This window comes from Histoplasma capsulatum, genomic scaffold (assembly GCF_000149585.1).
Source record: "Histoplasma capsulatum NAm1 scaffold_5 genomic scaffold, whole genome shotgun sequence".
NCBI classification, from domain to species: Eukaryota; Fungi; Ascomycota; class Eurotiomycetes; order Onygenales; family Ajellomycetaceae; genus Histoplasma; species Histoplasma mississippiense.
In genome coordinates, this window is record NW_001813978.1 from 1,290,507 (window position 1) to 1,304,146 (window position 13,640).

Genomic DNA, 13,640 nt, shown 5'->3' on the forward strand with positions numbered 1-13,640 from the left:
CATTGCAGCGCCCTCTTTACAAAGTATGTTCTTAATCCGCTGGGCGAGAGTCAAAGATTAATGTTACATTTTAGGTACCTGCAGGTGAATTAATCGGGGATAGATGCCTGGAGGATCATGTTTCCAACATATTTAAGACCGCTAGCCATTTCAACGCTATACTTCTTGTGGACGAAGCCGATGTCTTTTTGCATGGGCGCTCTGTCGGCGGAGTCCACGATCATTCCGTGACGGTCTTCCTCCGCAAACTTGAATATTTTGAGGGGGTTTTGTTTCTCACTACAAACCGTGTCGACGAATTTGATGATGCTATCCTCAGCAGGATCCATTATAAGCTGAAGTATGAGGCTTTGGGCCGGGAATTCCGGAGAGATGTCTGGAGGAGTTTCCTTTCAAAGTCGTGCACGCATCAGGGAAGCCCGCAGCTGTCCAGTGATGAGCTGCATAAACTGGAGGGTTTGGACCTCAGTGCCCGAGAGGTATGTGGCGGAACGCCCACCATCCATATCTCATCTCTAACCGTATATTCATCTTCAGATCAGAAACCTGGCTATGATCGTCCATGCACTCACCACTGTCAGTAAAGATCGTGTGTCTTACACCCATCTGGAGCAGGCCGCGGAATCGAACGAGGAATTCGCGCACGCATTCAATCGCACGGAGCGTCTCGAGACCATGTACAATTAGGATACCATGACCTCAGAAGTACGTAATCCGCCCCCCAGTCTTATTTGATATGAACAGGCAAGTTGCAAGGTCATCTAGTGTCTGGTTTAATTTAATCCTCCTTCTATTTAGCTACCACGTTTGTCCCATGTTCGTGGAGGCCGTTTGTGGGTGAGGAATTGATCTATTTAGTTTGCTCTGTTTTATCTCTCAGTAATTATGTCTGATGACAGTTTTATGGTTTTATAATGGAATTTTTGACGTGAATGGTTAATCTGGGAGACCATCTGGCGTTTTGCTTGACGAGATGTTAATCCGGAGTCTACCTTCTCGGCAGGCGGACTGGGACAGATTTCTATCCTCCCCGGCTCTCATGTTTGTGGGGGTCGTTCGTCAGGTATTCTACCTGTGAGAACTAATGCGCTTTGTTCATTCTTTCTTCTTCGTGTTTCTCTATCCGTAATTGTATCTGATGACAACGCTGCTTGTCATAACGCTGAATCTCGATGAGATCCGCCTCGTTTGGTTTTCTGTCGTGATTCAATAATTGATGGAAGTTAGTCCAATTTTGTAAACATCACTAGCCAAACATCAACTGGAAGCGTGGAGGGCGTACTGTAGATGTCATATGAATATCCCCTCTGTTTATAGGTCCCGATCCTGTAAACGGTGCGGTTTCTCACGATCGCTCCAAATCTGTCTCCAGGGGTCTGAGGCATATAAAGCCAGCCCTCTTCCCACTTTGCTTCCATCGCTCCATTTTCCCTTTTCTCCTCACAAAGGCCACCCAGCTTTGCAAACTACCCGGACAACTCGAACTCGTAAGATCAAGAATCAGAGACCGGCCCAGCGGTCAGCAGAGGCGGCAGTGGTTCAAGTTCTGCCACAGGTGCACAGAAACTCCCATCATCCCTATTAATAACGGATTGTAACTGACATCTGGACGCAGAAAACAACGATAGTACTGACCAAGGAACAACCATGGCCGAGAACTTGCCGCTAGGCACGGTTAATTGAGCTAGCTCCCGGCCAGCCACCTGCTCAGCCCAGCTTGACCTGAGCATGGAGAACGATCCTTAAATAATACTAGTATTTTCATTTGTGACTGTCTCGTTGACGGAATGCCAACTTCAAACACTTCCTCGACTAGCCGCTGACTTCGAGTGGACATTAGCGGCACCGCGGTGCCGGAATTGACGATGTTTTGTGTTGGATGCTTTCTTGCTGCCTGCTCAGCGACATAACTACCTGTGATTTGCTGCTGGTGAAAACTCCCTGTCAGGTAGTCTGCTATTATTGGCTCCCTGTAAGCGCCCAACGCTCAAAGTGCTTTCTCCTCCTATTAGTGCCGTACAGTCGAATGCGATAAAAGCATAGAACCCCAGCTCTCATTGAGCATGCCCCAAGATCAAAAATTTTCTCCCTCCATACCCTCCACACAAGCCAAACAACTGCTTCTTCGAACTTTCTTATGCAAAAATTCCTTACAGTATTCTCAACTCGTTGCTCATCAAGACTATTGTTAAAAATGGAAAAAATCTGGACGTGAAATATGCTACCCGGACGACTGCATGGGCCCGACTGCTTTTAGCAAAAAATGTACAGCAGGACTTTGTCAAAGCCATCGAGAAGGCGGATGTTCCTGAGGGAGCTGCCAGTGCTACCCTAGCGTGAGTGATGCACTTTTCCATTTCAGCTGATGACGATTATATAGTAACAACAAGATTAGCGAGACCGAGCACCCTAGTGAAAGTGATAGCAAGGATCACTTCACCACTGTTTACGAAGATGAAAATGGAGATCACATCACTACCAAGCACGTTTATCCTTGAGTCAAGAGCGATGTATGAAGAGCGGCCGAGTAGACGCAGCGTGGAATTTAACAGAAGACTGGATGGCTGTGTGGGGTGAATAGATGAGTTTAGCATGGCAGTTGGGTTTTTTGTTAGCGAATTAGAGGATGCTTGTCCTGAATGAAATATTAGGTCCTTTCTACATTACAACTCATTAAGATTGGAAACAACAGCGGGATTAACATCCATGAACTAGATTTTTCTTAATTTTTTTTATAGCTATGCTGCGCCTCATGGGTGGTTATTGTTGACATTGGAGTAGATATGCTATTACATGTTCCACCAGGGATCTTCCATAAGTTCTTCCATAGCAGCTCGCTTCAATGGACTGAGGTTTGTCATTCTCCAGAGAAATCTTTTTGTCTCGGAGTCAAGATTGGGGTAATCCTTCTCCTCCCACTTCTCGAAACGCCCAGGCCCGACTGGGCCTCCATCGAATGTCCCTTCTGATATAGCCATCATGATTTGACCCCAGTTCTCATTATTGACATGAGTCACAAGTTCGTCTGGGACCGGCCCAAAAAAAGATATTAATCGACCCATAATCTCCAGTTCAGGTTCGATCATGTCTCTCTTTAACTGCTCGAAATCCGGGTGCAGGGTTTCCACACCGGTGATGGTGTACAGGCACTAGTAGACAAACTATCTTCAGCAAAAACACATCAATTGAAAGCATAAGCTCACTCACCACGAGCCCATAAGAGAATACATCCGACGGTTTGCCAATCCCTTGCCCCGTTTGCGCTTCGGGGCTGCGCCACATGACATTTCCTATTTTGACTCCGTCTGGGAGCCGAAGAAGTTTGTCGCCTTTTAGCTTCAAGGAGCAGTCTAGGTCACCTAGCACAACCCTTTCCGGTGCGAGCTGACCGGCCTGATCGTAACGGTAATCAACCATAACATTATCAGGCTTGACGTCTAAATAGGGGAACTTGGTTAGTGCCTGGATCTGATGAGCAGGCTGATGCATATTACCAATATGTATCCAGTTCTTGGCATGAAACTCCTTTAACGCCTGCCCAAGTTCCCACAATATCCGTTTCCGAGGCGCAATCGACATGTTTGGGTTGTTCTTCACAAGAGAAAGCAAATTATCGCTAAAGTGGTTGTAGATAAGGATTTGTTCGACTTCATTATCATCATCATGCACTCGAAGACGACGCGTTTCTGGGAACTCTTGCTTAAGTTCCAGCGATTGTTCGAAGATCGAAGGGGATACGTGTTTTAGCACAAAGTATTGGTTTCCGCACCTAAATCTTCCAGTCAGTAACCAGATAGACTCGTGCAATTCGAGATGTATGGCTCACCGCGCAAGATAGACACTGAGATCCGGACTTTTTGGGTTGTGCTTGAGGATCTTGTCTCGAAGATACTCTCGACCAGAGCGGCCGATCAATGTCGAAGCCATTCTCACACCTCGAATACAACAAGAGCGTGCAAATAACATAACTCTAGTCATAAAACTCGCTCACTCTTCCCCACTTTCTTCCATTTCGCAGTGGATTCTTGGCCTTGGTTCTTCGTTGTTCGAACGCGTGTGCGTGTGCGGCATTGTTTAATGTATTCCTATAGGCTTGCGTCGAACTCCAGGAGTCGGCGGTCACGTGATATTGTGAACCTAACATTTAGTGCCAGAAGATCATCGGCAGGCGGGCCGAGAGCCAAACTTCGGGGCGGATTACTGAGTGCCAGATATATGCCCCATCCTCTTTTTAAAACGACTCGACTGGGACAGAAAACTTGGAAATTTTCACCTCATATCATTTTTACGAACCTTTTGTTGAGCTGCTGTAAGGAATTTCAGCGTGTCAACAATAAATTACATTCTGATGAAAGCTTTGGTTCACAAATTGCCAGCAGCCGTAAACTGGCATAGTTCAGAATCTTTTATATATTTAATTTCTTGCTAGACATGGTATCTGGCATTTCCTCCGGCTAATGGAGTTGGGACATGTGGATTGTTTTGCGATGGGTATGCAGAACTATTGTGATTTTTACGTTTACTTTATCACCAAGCACGGAGGGGTTAATCGAGCAAAGAAGGCAGATATGTAGCTGCACCAAGATAACACAATAAAGTCCGACTCTGCCATCTCCTCAAGTTGCCTATCTAACTGCAGCCCAAGCGGGTTGCATGGTTCTCTTCACCTTACATGGTGTTGATGGCTGCTCATTTTGCCAACCCTCCACCGAAGTTCCTGTTGATAAAGCCGAAGAGCAATCAGTTGATCAATATACGTTTGAAACGGACCTCGAAAACGAAGTTCCTGTAGCCAAAGGCGAAGAACCATTTATTCAGGAGGTAAAACTCATCCGCGTTCAAGTAGCCGGGTTGGTGACAGAAGCCCCCTTCATTCTCACTCTTGTTGTCTTATGTTATGATCTTCTACACTATTCCTAGATATTGGAAGACTGTAAAATGAAAGAGTAGATTGTTTTGACATGTGATCTGCCCCCACCTCGAATAGCGGGCGAGAATTGGCCGAAACCTTGGAAGAGGAGGTGTATGTATGTAAATACAGACAAAACCAGGCGATTGATACCTTAAGGAGAGACACCCCCTAACCCCACACCACCCCCGCCCTCCAAAACAAAGAACTGGGACCAATAGGAAGCGCCACTATACATCCGGATCAGCACGGTGATCACACCTACAGTACACCCAGCGACAAGACGGAATAATGCTTTTTTCTCGTTTCGAGGGGCAAGAGATTAAATATCTAGAATCCTCCCAGGAGCGATATAGGATTGAAACCAACCGTCAGAAGTACAGTAATGTTAGAATTCCTTTACATGCAACATTATCTGTGCTCTTCCTTCGAAGCAGCTCCAAGGTATGAGTTCCCCAACTTATATGCAATTTTGAATTCGGGCTCACGAAGTGCGATAGATATAGAAACCTACGTGCTCTCAAGATCAGAGGCTCTAACATTATGTGGTAAGCAATATGTACATCTAACCTGCCGCTTATATCTTGCAATTCAGAAACTGAACGAGATACCGTCATAGCTCAGCCACCGACACTTTACTCGGCACTCAAGTCGCAATCAAGAAAATACACCATCCGTTCACCCGCTCCGAGCTGTGCCAAAGAGCCTATCTAGAATTGAAGCTGTTGAAGCTTCTCAAGCACGAAAATGTCCGTCCGGTTTAACCTCCTCGCCTCACTACAAGAAAGTAGATTGCACTTCATACAAGGACTGCTTGCTGACATGTGTCCTCGTCCTCCCTATAGATTGCTGGCTTGCAAGATGCATTCATATCATTCGGCGAGAATTTGTAGGTATCTTGGCCCCCTTTCTACCTCGACTTTCATCTCCAGCTCACTAAGAATCTACAGGTACCTCAGAACAGAGCACCAAGGCACGACGCTTGATCAATATCTTGCATCCAACATGCCTGAACCGCGATGTACTAAAGTATTCTTTTACCAACTTTTGGTATGTACTCGGCTTCCAGTTCCCTGGTGATATGATTCGCCAATCGATTAACTGTGTTGTTAATTCGCCAAACCAATCGAAGCGAGGGTTGAAATACCTTCACTCCTCAAATATAGTGCACTGCGATTTTAAACCGTCCAGTATCCTTATTACCGGGAGCTGCGACCTTCAAATAACCGGCCTGGACCACTCCTGTATTCGTGGTGAGAGAGTTATGATAAATTATGTTTACGGCAACAGAGATCAAAGTTATCAGGCCCCGGAACTCATGTTGGGTGCACAGGCTTATCAACCTGCCATCGACATGTGGGCGGCGGGGTGTGTCTCCGGCGCAGAAGCACTGAACTGCGTAAATTACTCAACTCATCGCTTCCGTAAGGCGATGATCGGCATGAAAGCGATTCATAGTGCCCTAATCCACCACAATGATATCTATCCCAAAAACATCCTAATTGTTCCCAGTACCCCGGAAAGGGTGGTATGGATAGATTTTGACGTCGCAACAACGTTTCCTCATCGTGAATCAATGGGTTGCCAAGAATTAAAATACTGCGATTATGAGGATGCGCTTGTTGCAAGCTTTGGGGAGCTTTTGGTTAGTTAAATCTTGCTACCGTACAGAAGAGAATCTAACAAGGTTATTAGCAAGACGATCAAAACCAGGGTCTTCCTCCCAACACAAAATACTACTAGGCAAACTATCACCCCTTCTCAACATACAATTGGGACCTCCACTTTTCACCTGTGACTGCCTCGAAGGTGGGCCTCTGCGACGGCAGATACAGAAAGGCTATGCGGCATGGGCAGTGAGGCTTTCAGATGCAGGATTGAAGGAGTTAAGTGGTCGGCACCCATATCTGCGGACGACTACTCATCGCGGAGGAAATCGTGTGAGGATTTAGTCAGGTGTGGAATCCCGAAGGCTCTGACTTTGCGGAATCCCTGACAACTTGAATTAGGGACGGGCACGGGAAGCTAGAGCAGGTGTGCGCAGTGTCTTTATGTTTAGTAACGGGTGGCCGCTACCTAACGCATGGGACCTCTTCCCTCCGCCGGACATAATCAAAGACCAGCTTGAATTTGAGCAAGGGAGATAGCAATTCCAACCCTCAGCCGGACATTTTCACATAGAGATCAGGAGCCTATAGGGCGCCGTCAAAGGCGCGGTTTACGTTTTAGCAGCAGCATGTTCCTGTAATGATTATACTTGTTTCATCTCATCTTTGTATTTGATAAATGGCTAATGATACTCCATTGTTGCCCTTCTGTACAAATGATATGAGGCATCTTTCCTCACTTGCTATGTATATATTCTATTCCTCATTGTAGAAGTGTGAAAACCACTGCGCATAGGTTTGACACCGCCATCAAATTACAAGGGCCACGATGCGCCCACGATGCGCCATGAGAAGTGGATCAAATTTCCTTTCTTTGCCGCACGCCATCAGCCTCTTCCAATACAGATGTAAAACTAGAGCCTTGAATATCAACGCCTCTGATACCTTGCGAAAGTCTAGTTGATTCTGAGAAACTCAGCTCCGATTGATGTAATACTTCAGGTTGCTGTGATATTTGTGACGCCTGCGACACCTCAAAATTTACCTGTGGCAGTTCATCAATAGCGGAGCATATTTTCTTAAAATGGGAAGGTGCCCAGTCATTGTACACACTCATAGAGAATTTGTAGGATGTCCATTTCTCTTTGCCATCAAGTGAGGTGAAGTCGAACTTGTGAATGGCATGTCGGTAGTATGTAGTCTTCTCTCCCTCGATCATAGGGTAGTGGCCATAGATTCTCACAGAACAGTGATCATGTGAAATTGAAAAGGCCAGGATCTGTCGATGTAGCTCCTTTTCACGCTTCACGGCCCTGAAGAGTTTGACAACTCCTCTTATTGAGAGAGCCATACAGAGAAGGAATGTCGGGGAAACCCGACCGCATAATCGGGCTGTGGCCGAGATAATCGAAATTGTCGAGATTGTGGAAGATGTGGAGTTTGAGCAGGTGGTGGCAATCGTTGATCCTCATCTAGAGCAATCGAGCTATCCCAGCCTTCATTAACACTAACAACCAAATGCGGAAATGTGACATGGCTGAGGTCGATTGCACTCTCGGGTTGCATGGGCTGCAGGCCAGGAAAACTGTGGAAAGCGGCGGCGACGACATTAGGAATGCGCTTCCCGTGTCGTCCCGTTGCACGAGCGTAGAATAACGCAGCCATGCGCAAAAAGGGCGACTGATTGAGTGATATCATCAGCTCCACTGCAAGGGTTATCCCGGATAGCGTCTGCCCATCAGGCTCGTTACCTGGTAGCGCTGTAATTGGTGGGTTTCCAGCAGCTATTCCAGGCACCTGTTGGTTTGAGGAACTGTTTGAGCTTTATTGTATTTTACCACCATCATCATCATCATTTTTGATCCAGCGGGGAGAATGATATCCCCCAAGCAGGAAGCCTTCCTACACCGGGCAGCGGGCAGCAGCCTTTCTTAAGTCAAAAACGTCCTAAGCTAAAAAAAGATGAAGCATTGACGTCAGTATGACATATGAGAGAGCTCTCAACGAAAAATGACAATCCTTTAATCTTCTCCAGCCGCAATACTCCAAATCTTCTTCCAAAGTCCCACAGACTGGTGTCCGAACTACTGTCTGTCCTGCGACCGGCAGACCGATGGTGATGAACTTCTGTTCCCAAAATTGTCGACTGATTGAATTGGAAAGCGGTTCCTCTCTTCCTCAGTTCCAGTCTAGGCTAGCCCCCACATCTGGAACATTCCACCACAGCAAGCCTCTATTATCCGCCCAAACACAATCCGAGCTCAGAGACTATACGAGTTCTTTCGACCAGATTCGAAACACAGGAAAACGCCCGAGTGCACAATTTCTTCCCATGGCGGGCCAGATGCGTCCTGATATCTCATAGCTCATACTATAAACCTCGAGCGAAAATATGTGAACGGCGTTCCTGTTGTGGTGCAAACTGCTAGGCTCAACTTTGGAGCTTCGAAAGATTCTTCATATGCTTCCTTTTCGCACTGCCCTTCTTGAACAATACCTATTGGCACCACAGGTGGGGAAATTCTCCGTTAGGGATGCCCCACACTAAACCATTACTGTGCTAGGCTGGGTCGCGAATACCAATTGTGGTGGCCAACCAACAATAGACCACTCCACCAAATGTCCGTGCGCACTGGAGGTGGTACAGAGGAAGCAGGGCTTGTCCACCAGATATGGTTGATCGCATCGATACCAGCTGGTAGCAAGAGCATGAGCATTGGGCTTTGGGACCGACTAAATTTTCCGGTGAGTTACGCAGTCAAGGAATCAACCTGATTGAAAAGTTAATTTCCTGATTACCATCATACTTTAGATGTGAATTCAATACGTCAGCGTTGTTTTTCTTTTTCCTTCTGTACTCTGACCCTCACCTTGATAGATTCCATCTGTCTCTGACAAGTTTTACAATGTGTTGTCTTCTCCAACTTTTGTTTATCAGTGAAGGCCCCCGATTTTTCTCCCCTGTTCAAGAGACGGTATCCAGAAAATCGAATCTAGCTGTTTCTTCGGGATCCAGTTGTGTGGAATGGCTGTTTGAATCTGGTATCACAGCTCCTGTGACGGGAATGACGACACCCGACAATAATAATAGTAAAGACCCGTCTTTCATCTCATCCTCACTCCCAGTATCAGATACTGAAATCGACCGATATCCCAGGGCCAAGCGTCCATGCCTGGCCAGTCGGAGACCCAGTGCTTCCATCCTTGTCCCCCGCGATCACCCAGAAATCGAGATTCAAGAGGAGGAATTTCCTCCAGATGATGCTCGGGCAATGAGCCCGAGAAGAAATCCCGCTGACGTGGAGAGGCTATGCAGAGAGATTCAAGAAGTTATTCAACAGTGAGCATTCCCTTTGCTGTTTATCCCTGGTTGTTTCGCAGATCATTTTATCTCTTGTTCTTCTCTCTGCGGTCTTCCCTCCACCCGGCCAACATGAAAAAAATAAAAAAAAGAGGATTAACTGCTCACAGGGTTGATAACCGCAGACGAGCAGATACTTTCCAATCGTCGTTGCAGGCCTTGGCGGAACACATCGATGAGGTCAAGTCAGAGCATGACAAACTAGAAAACGAGAGTTGATTTCTACAAGGATACATTGGAGGCCTCACCCGAGCCATGTCGCTAACCGCTCGGGTAAGGAAAACAGATGGAAAATAGCCGGCCGCAGGAACTGACCATGGAGCAGTCGAGGTCGAGCAACCGGCAGCCCCACATCCAGGAGCTCATCCAGAAACGGGATTTCCTCAGCAAACGCCTTGGGTTCAAAGAAAGCTCAAGGGAACCGTCCAGTGTGAACTTCACAAGAAGATCACCCGCTGCAAGACGAACGAGGGAGCCGCCCAAGACTGCCGCCGGCCAGATATACTGTAGCCCCTCAAAAATTTCCTGCACGCCACGTAGGAGTGTGTGTTTGCCGCTGGCGTGCGCCCGCCAGGTCTCGGTTCAGAACCATCAACCACAACTGGCGGCACCTCCTGAGCCATTTTGGTTTCTTTGGGGGTAGGAACTGTCGTGATCTCTCACTTCTTCGAGGACTTGGATATAACAACTCTTGTTCAGTCCCGTTTTCTCTTTGCTCTTTGTGGCCGAGGAAATATTTTGTGGTTGAGATTGGTCACTTGTTTTGGATTCTGTGATCCCATGCCGGGCTAGCATCGTTTCCGACATATGTAGAGAATAAGAGATGGGAGAAGGGTGGGTGCAAGGCCTCTCTTTATGGAGTCTAGCAAGAGACAGAACATGGTACAGACAGTCATGGCCATTCTTATAGCAACGGAGCCCAGGATGCCAGTAGTAGGGGCAGGCAAAATATTTACATCTGTGATTGGTTGCTATACCTTTCTATGCTTCATTTCACCTTGATTCTATGTATTAACCTAAAAAGGAGGTCAGTGAAGAGTTGTCCGTGCCATCCTCGTCTGGCCGATCGTGAGCTTCATCATCCAGCAAAGAGCATGAACTGCAGACATGGGAGGTACAAATGACTAAAGGGCGGAGATTTGGCCTGCAGACCAAGTGACGCCCTCCTGCGATTTCCGCAGAGAATAACTGAGAGGTTCAAGATCGCGAGATGGGCTCTAACGATGTGGGCTTGTGGCGTGGATATTCGCCAGCATTTTGGATAGGTTTAGAGTACCGGATGAGCTGGGTTTCGACCGTCGTACCTGGTATACGACACCTCATCTAACAAGCCCCTCCATGATTCAAAAAGATATTTGACTGCGCCCTGCTCCTTGCAATGATAGAACTAAAGAGGTAAGTCAAAGGCTTCGCATGCATAATTCAGAGAAAAGACCATTTCCATGCTAATCAGTTCGGGATAGTTGCAGCAAAAAGAAAGACACGTGCTATCTATCAACCATGTCGACACCACTCCCATTACCCCCCTCCATCCTGAATAACGTGCGAGAACTACACGAAATATCAGAAATCTAGAGGGGGAAGTTGGGAAGCAAGGGAAACTTGAGAGTAAGTGTGAATAGATGAAATATTTGTTTGTTGTAAATTACAATGAATTCAGTAGTGTACAGTATTGTAAAAATTCTCATATCTTTTGAATGATCAGCATGACCGCATTTAACAGAAAAATGAACCCCATGGTTTTGAGGTATGCTTTCGATCGCGGGGCTGAAAACGCGGGCATCTTGCACAGGACGTTCGTTGGAAATATCCAGGGAGGCCCGTGCCAAGAGGACGATTACCAAAGTTCAGCCTAGTGTTTCCAGCTGCGGTTTATATATTTTCCCTTTGGTTCGAGGACCTAACAAAGCACGCAGCCTTCGCTGGAGTTCCTCAAGTTTCTTTGGCTGTGTATTGTACCCTTTCTCTCTCTGCTACTCTGTTAGAAAAGAAGAAGAATAGTTCTAAGAATAGCTATTTTTTCAAATTCTAGATGATGACTAATACTCCAGCAGCAAATGCTGCCTCAGCTATTCATCTCATGAGGTTGAAGTTGCACTTCTCTAACTGGTGTTCCTTAACCGCGCTATATCATGTGATTTAGTGTCTCAGGAAATGGTGTGTCTCAAAAAGCGGTGAAATACGTTACGGAAACATGTTAGTCAGCATAGATTAGACCGACCTTGTACCGTTGGTCTCCTCCATAGGTACAAACCTTAGTGGGTTCTGTGGCAGGCAAACCAGTACACTTTCCAATCTATGCCGGCTGTTACATTATATATGCTGGTATATCTCCCTCCAGGTCTCCCTCCAGGTAAACAATTAAATATCGGCCAGTCGCTGGTCGTCAGTCCAGTCCTCCATTGGGGTTAAAAGGCAGAAGGCAAGAAGTCAGCCAGCTCATTCTGAGACCCATAAAATTTCCCCATAAGATAATCTCTCAAACTCATCGATGGAGCAACCGCGGTTTCCACTACGGGCTAAGTGGCCCATTCCTGTGTCTGTTGGGTCACTGTAAGGGCAGCATGATCGTCCACTTTGGCAGCTACATGTTAGGCTTTTTTTTTAAGCCGGCCCGATTACTCATAAATCAAACTCTACTAGTCATCATTTCATAATAATATAACTAGGCGCAATCTATGATTGATAATCGTCGCGCCATAACGGGGTAAATACCCAAAAATAGCACGCGCAAAGCAGGAAGAAAGCACATACTCTCCCCATCTGATGCCAGTGCCCCATTGGCAACTATGATGAATATAATTCCACAAACTCTCCTTGCTCGCCCGTAGCCCCGAAACATCGGCCTCCGAGAGCTCACTGGTCAACATGGATTTTCTGCGAAATGGCTGTGAAGACAGCAAACGATGATATTGAAGGGCGCAGTACAAGGGTTGGCAAGTTCTTTATGCAAGGATTATACAGTGCGGGGACAAGTTGTAGATGGAGATACGACACATGGTTGCTAAGGCATATGTAAGTACGGAGTAGCTGCAAACCAGATATCAACTTAATTGCGGTTATGAGGTTTGCTCATAATCGATAGCCCTCAGCCCGGTGGTGTATCCTGGAAGTCGGCATTCATCAAGTCAACGGCGCTCATGAAAGGTTGTTTTTGGAATGCTGACCCAATTTAAATGCCGCGCACAATGCCCTTCAACTTCAATTACTGCTTGCTTATTACTAGTATCTCTCACCTGTGACAATAAAAAGATTCGCAATGGTGATGCCTTTGCATTCTGGCGGGGAAGATGCGGGGTGGGATTAGATAAGATCGAGCCTGGAATAATTATACACACGGACCCAGACCTAAATCCACGCACCGGCGCAGAGGATCAATTATTGTCATTCCACCAGGAGATGAAGGGCCCAGAGCCGGTAGCATCTCCTTTCATCCAAAACACAGCTTATTTCGCATAGAGGAAATGAAGTCAAAAAGAACATAAAATTATCGACCAACTATTGTCGAATAGGAAAGTGTCCAAAGATTCGAGTATTGGAGTATTTTGGACAGAGCCACGGCCATCTCTGGTAAAAGGCAAGAAATGGATTCTGAGCTAGCCTGTTCCACTCCATGTAGTTGCGGGGTTGGAGTGTCTTATAACCTAGGTGGTATTATATAAGCAGCCTATGGCCGTGAGTTCGAACCCGAGATGTGTGATAGAGATGTAAACCGCGATTCATATTACTTTCCATATTTTGTTTTCGTTTGATTTGTGTAATA

At 46.5% G+C, this 13,640-nt stretch overlaps 6 protein-coding genes across 6 annotated transcripts in view; 4 read left to right on the forward strand and 2 right to left on the reverse strand.

Annotated features, from left to right (window-relative positions):
* The window catches only part of HCAG_05233 (predicted protein), a gene marked incomplete at both ends in the record, with an annotated part of 1,119 nt that extends 432 nt beyond the window's left edge, over positions 1 to 687 (forward strand). Inside the window, 2 exons of the mRNA XM_001539716.1 lie at positions 75 to 479; positions 538 to 687. Coding sequence (XP_001539766.1) covers positions 75 to 479; positions 538 to 687 — 555 coding nt within the window. The remainder of the gene's footprint in view (positions 1 to 74; positions 480 to 537) is intronic.
* Positions 688 to 1,647: 960 nt separating this feature from the next.
* Positions 1,648 to 2,498, forward strand: HCAG_05234 (predicted protein; the record flags this gene model as incomplete). The annotated part of the gene is made up of 4 exons (XM_001539717.1): positions 1,648 to 1,674; positions 1,841 to 1,992; positions 2,157 to 2,336; positions 2,381 to 2,498. The coding sequence occupies 4 exons, from the start codon at positions 1,648 to 1,650 to the stop codon at positions 2,496 to 2,498; spliced, it is 477 nt and encodes a 158-aa protein (XP_001539767.1).
* A 291-nt stretch (positions 2,499 to 2,789) lies between these two features.
* Positions 2,790 to 3,978, reverse strand: HCAG_05235 (predicted protein; the record flags this gene model as incomplete). Its single annotated transcript, XM_001539718.1, has 4 exons — positions 2,790 to 3,149; positions 3,208 to 3,437; positions 3,495 to 3,769; positions 3,827 to 3,978. 4 exons carry the CDS (start codon positions 3,976 to 3,978, stop codon positions 2,790 to 2,792), a joined length of 1,017 nt encoding a protein of 338 aa, XP_001539768.1.
* A 675-nt stretch (positions 3,979 to 4,653) lies between these two features.
* HCAG_05236 (predicted protein) lies at positions 4,654 to 6,652 on the forward strand (the record flags this gene model as incomplete). The annotated part of the gene is made up of 8 exons (XM_001539719.1): positions 4,654 to 4,850; positions 4,988 to 5,023; positions 5,416 to 5,457; positions 5,529 to 5,658; positions 5,755 to 5,798; positions 5,860 to 5,959; positions 6,042 to 6,554; positions 6,605 to 6,652. 8 exons carry the CDS (start codon positions 4,654 to 4,656, stop codon positions 6,650 to 6,652), a joined length of 1,110 nt encoding a protein of 369 aa, XP_001539769.1.
* A 723-nt stretch (positions 6,653 to 7,375) lies between these two features.
* HCAG_05237 (predicted protein) lies at positions 7,376 to 8,181 on the reverse strand (the record flags this gene model as incomplete). The annotated part of the gene is made up of 3 exons (XM_001539720.1): positions 7,376 to 7,829; positions 7,870 to 7,988; positions 8,029 to 8,181. 3 exons carry the CDS (start codon positions 8,179 to 8,181, stop codon positions 7,376 to 7,378), a joined length of 726 nt encoding a protein of 241 aa, XP_001539770.1.
* A 954-nt stretch (positions 8,182 to 9,135) lies between these two features.
* Positions 9,136 to 10,387, forward strand: HCAG_05238 (predicted protein; the record flags this gene model as incomplete). The annotated part of the gene is made up of 4 exons (XM_001539721.1): positions 9,136 to 9,261; positions 9,674 to 9,708; positions 9,988 to 10,057; positions 10,175 to 10,387. 4 exons carry the CDS (start codon positions 9,136 to 9,138, stop codon positions 10,385 to 10,387), a joined length of 444 nt encoding a protein of 147 aa, XP_001539771.1.
* Positions 10,388 to 13,640: the final 3,253 nt, after the last annotated feature.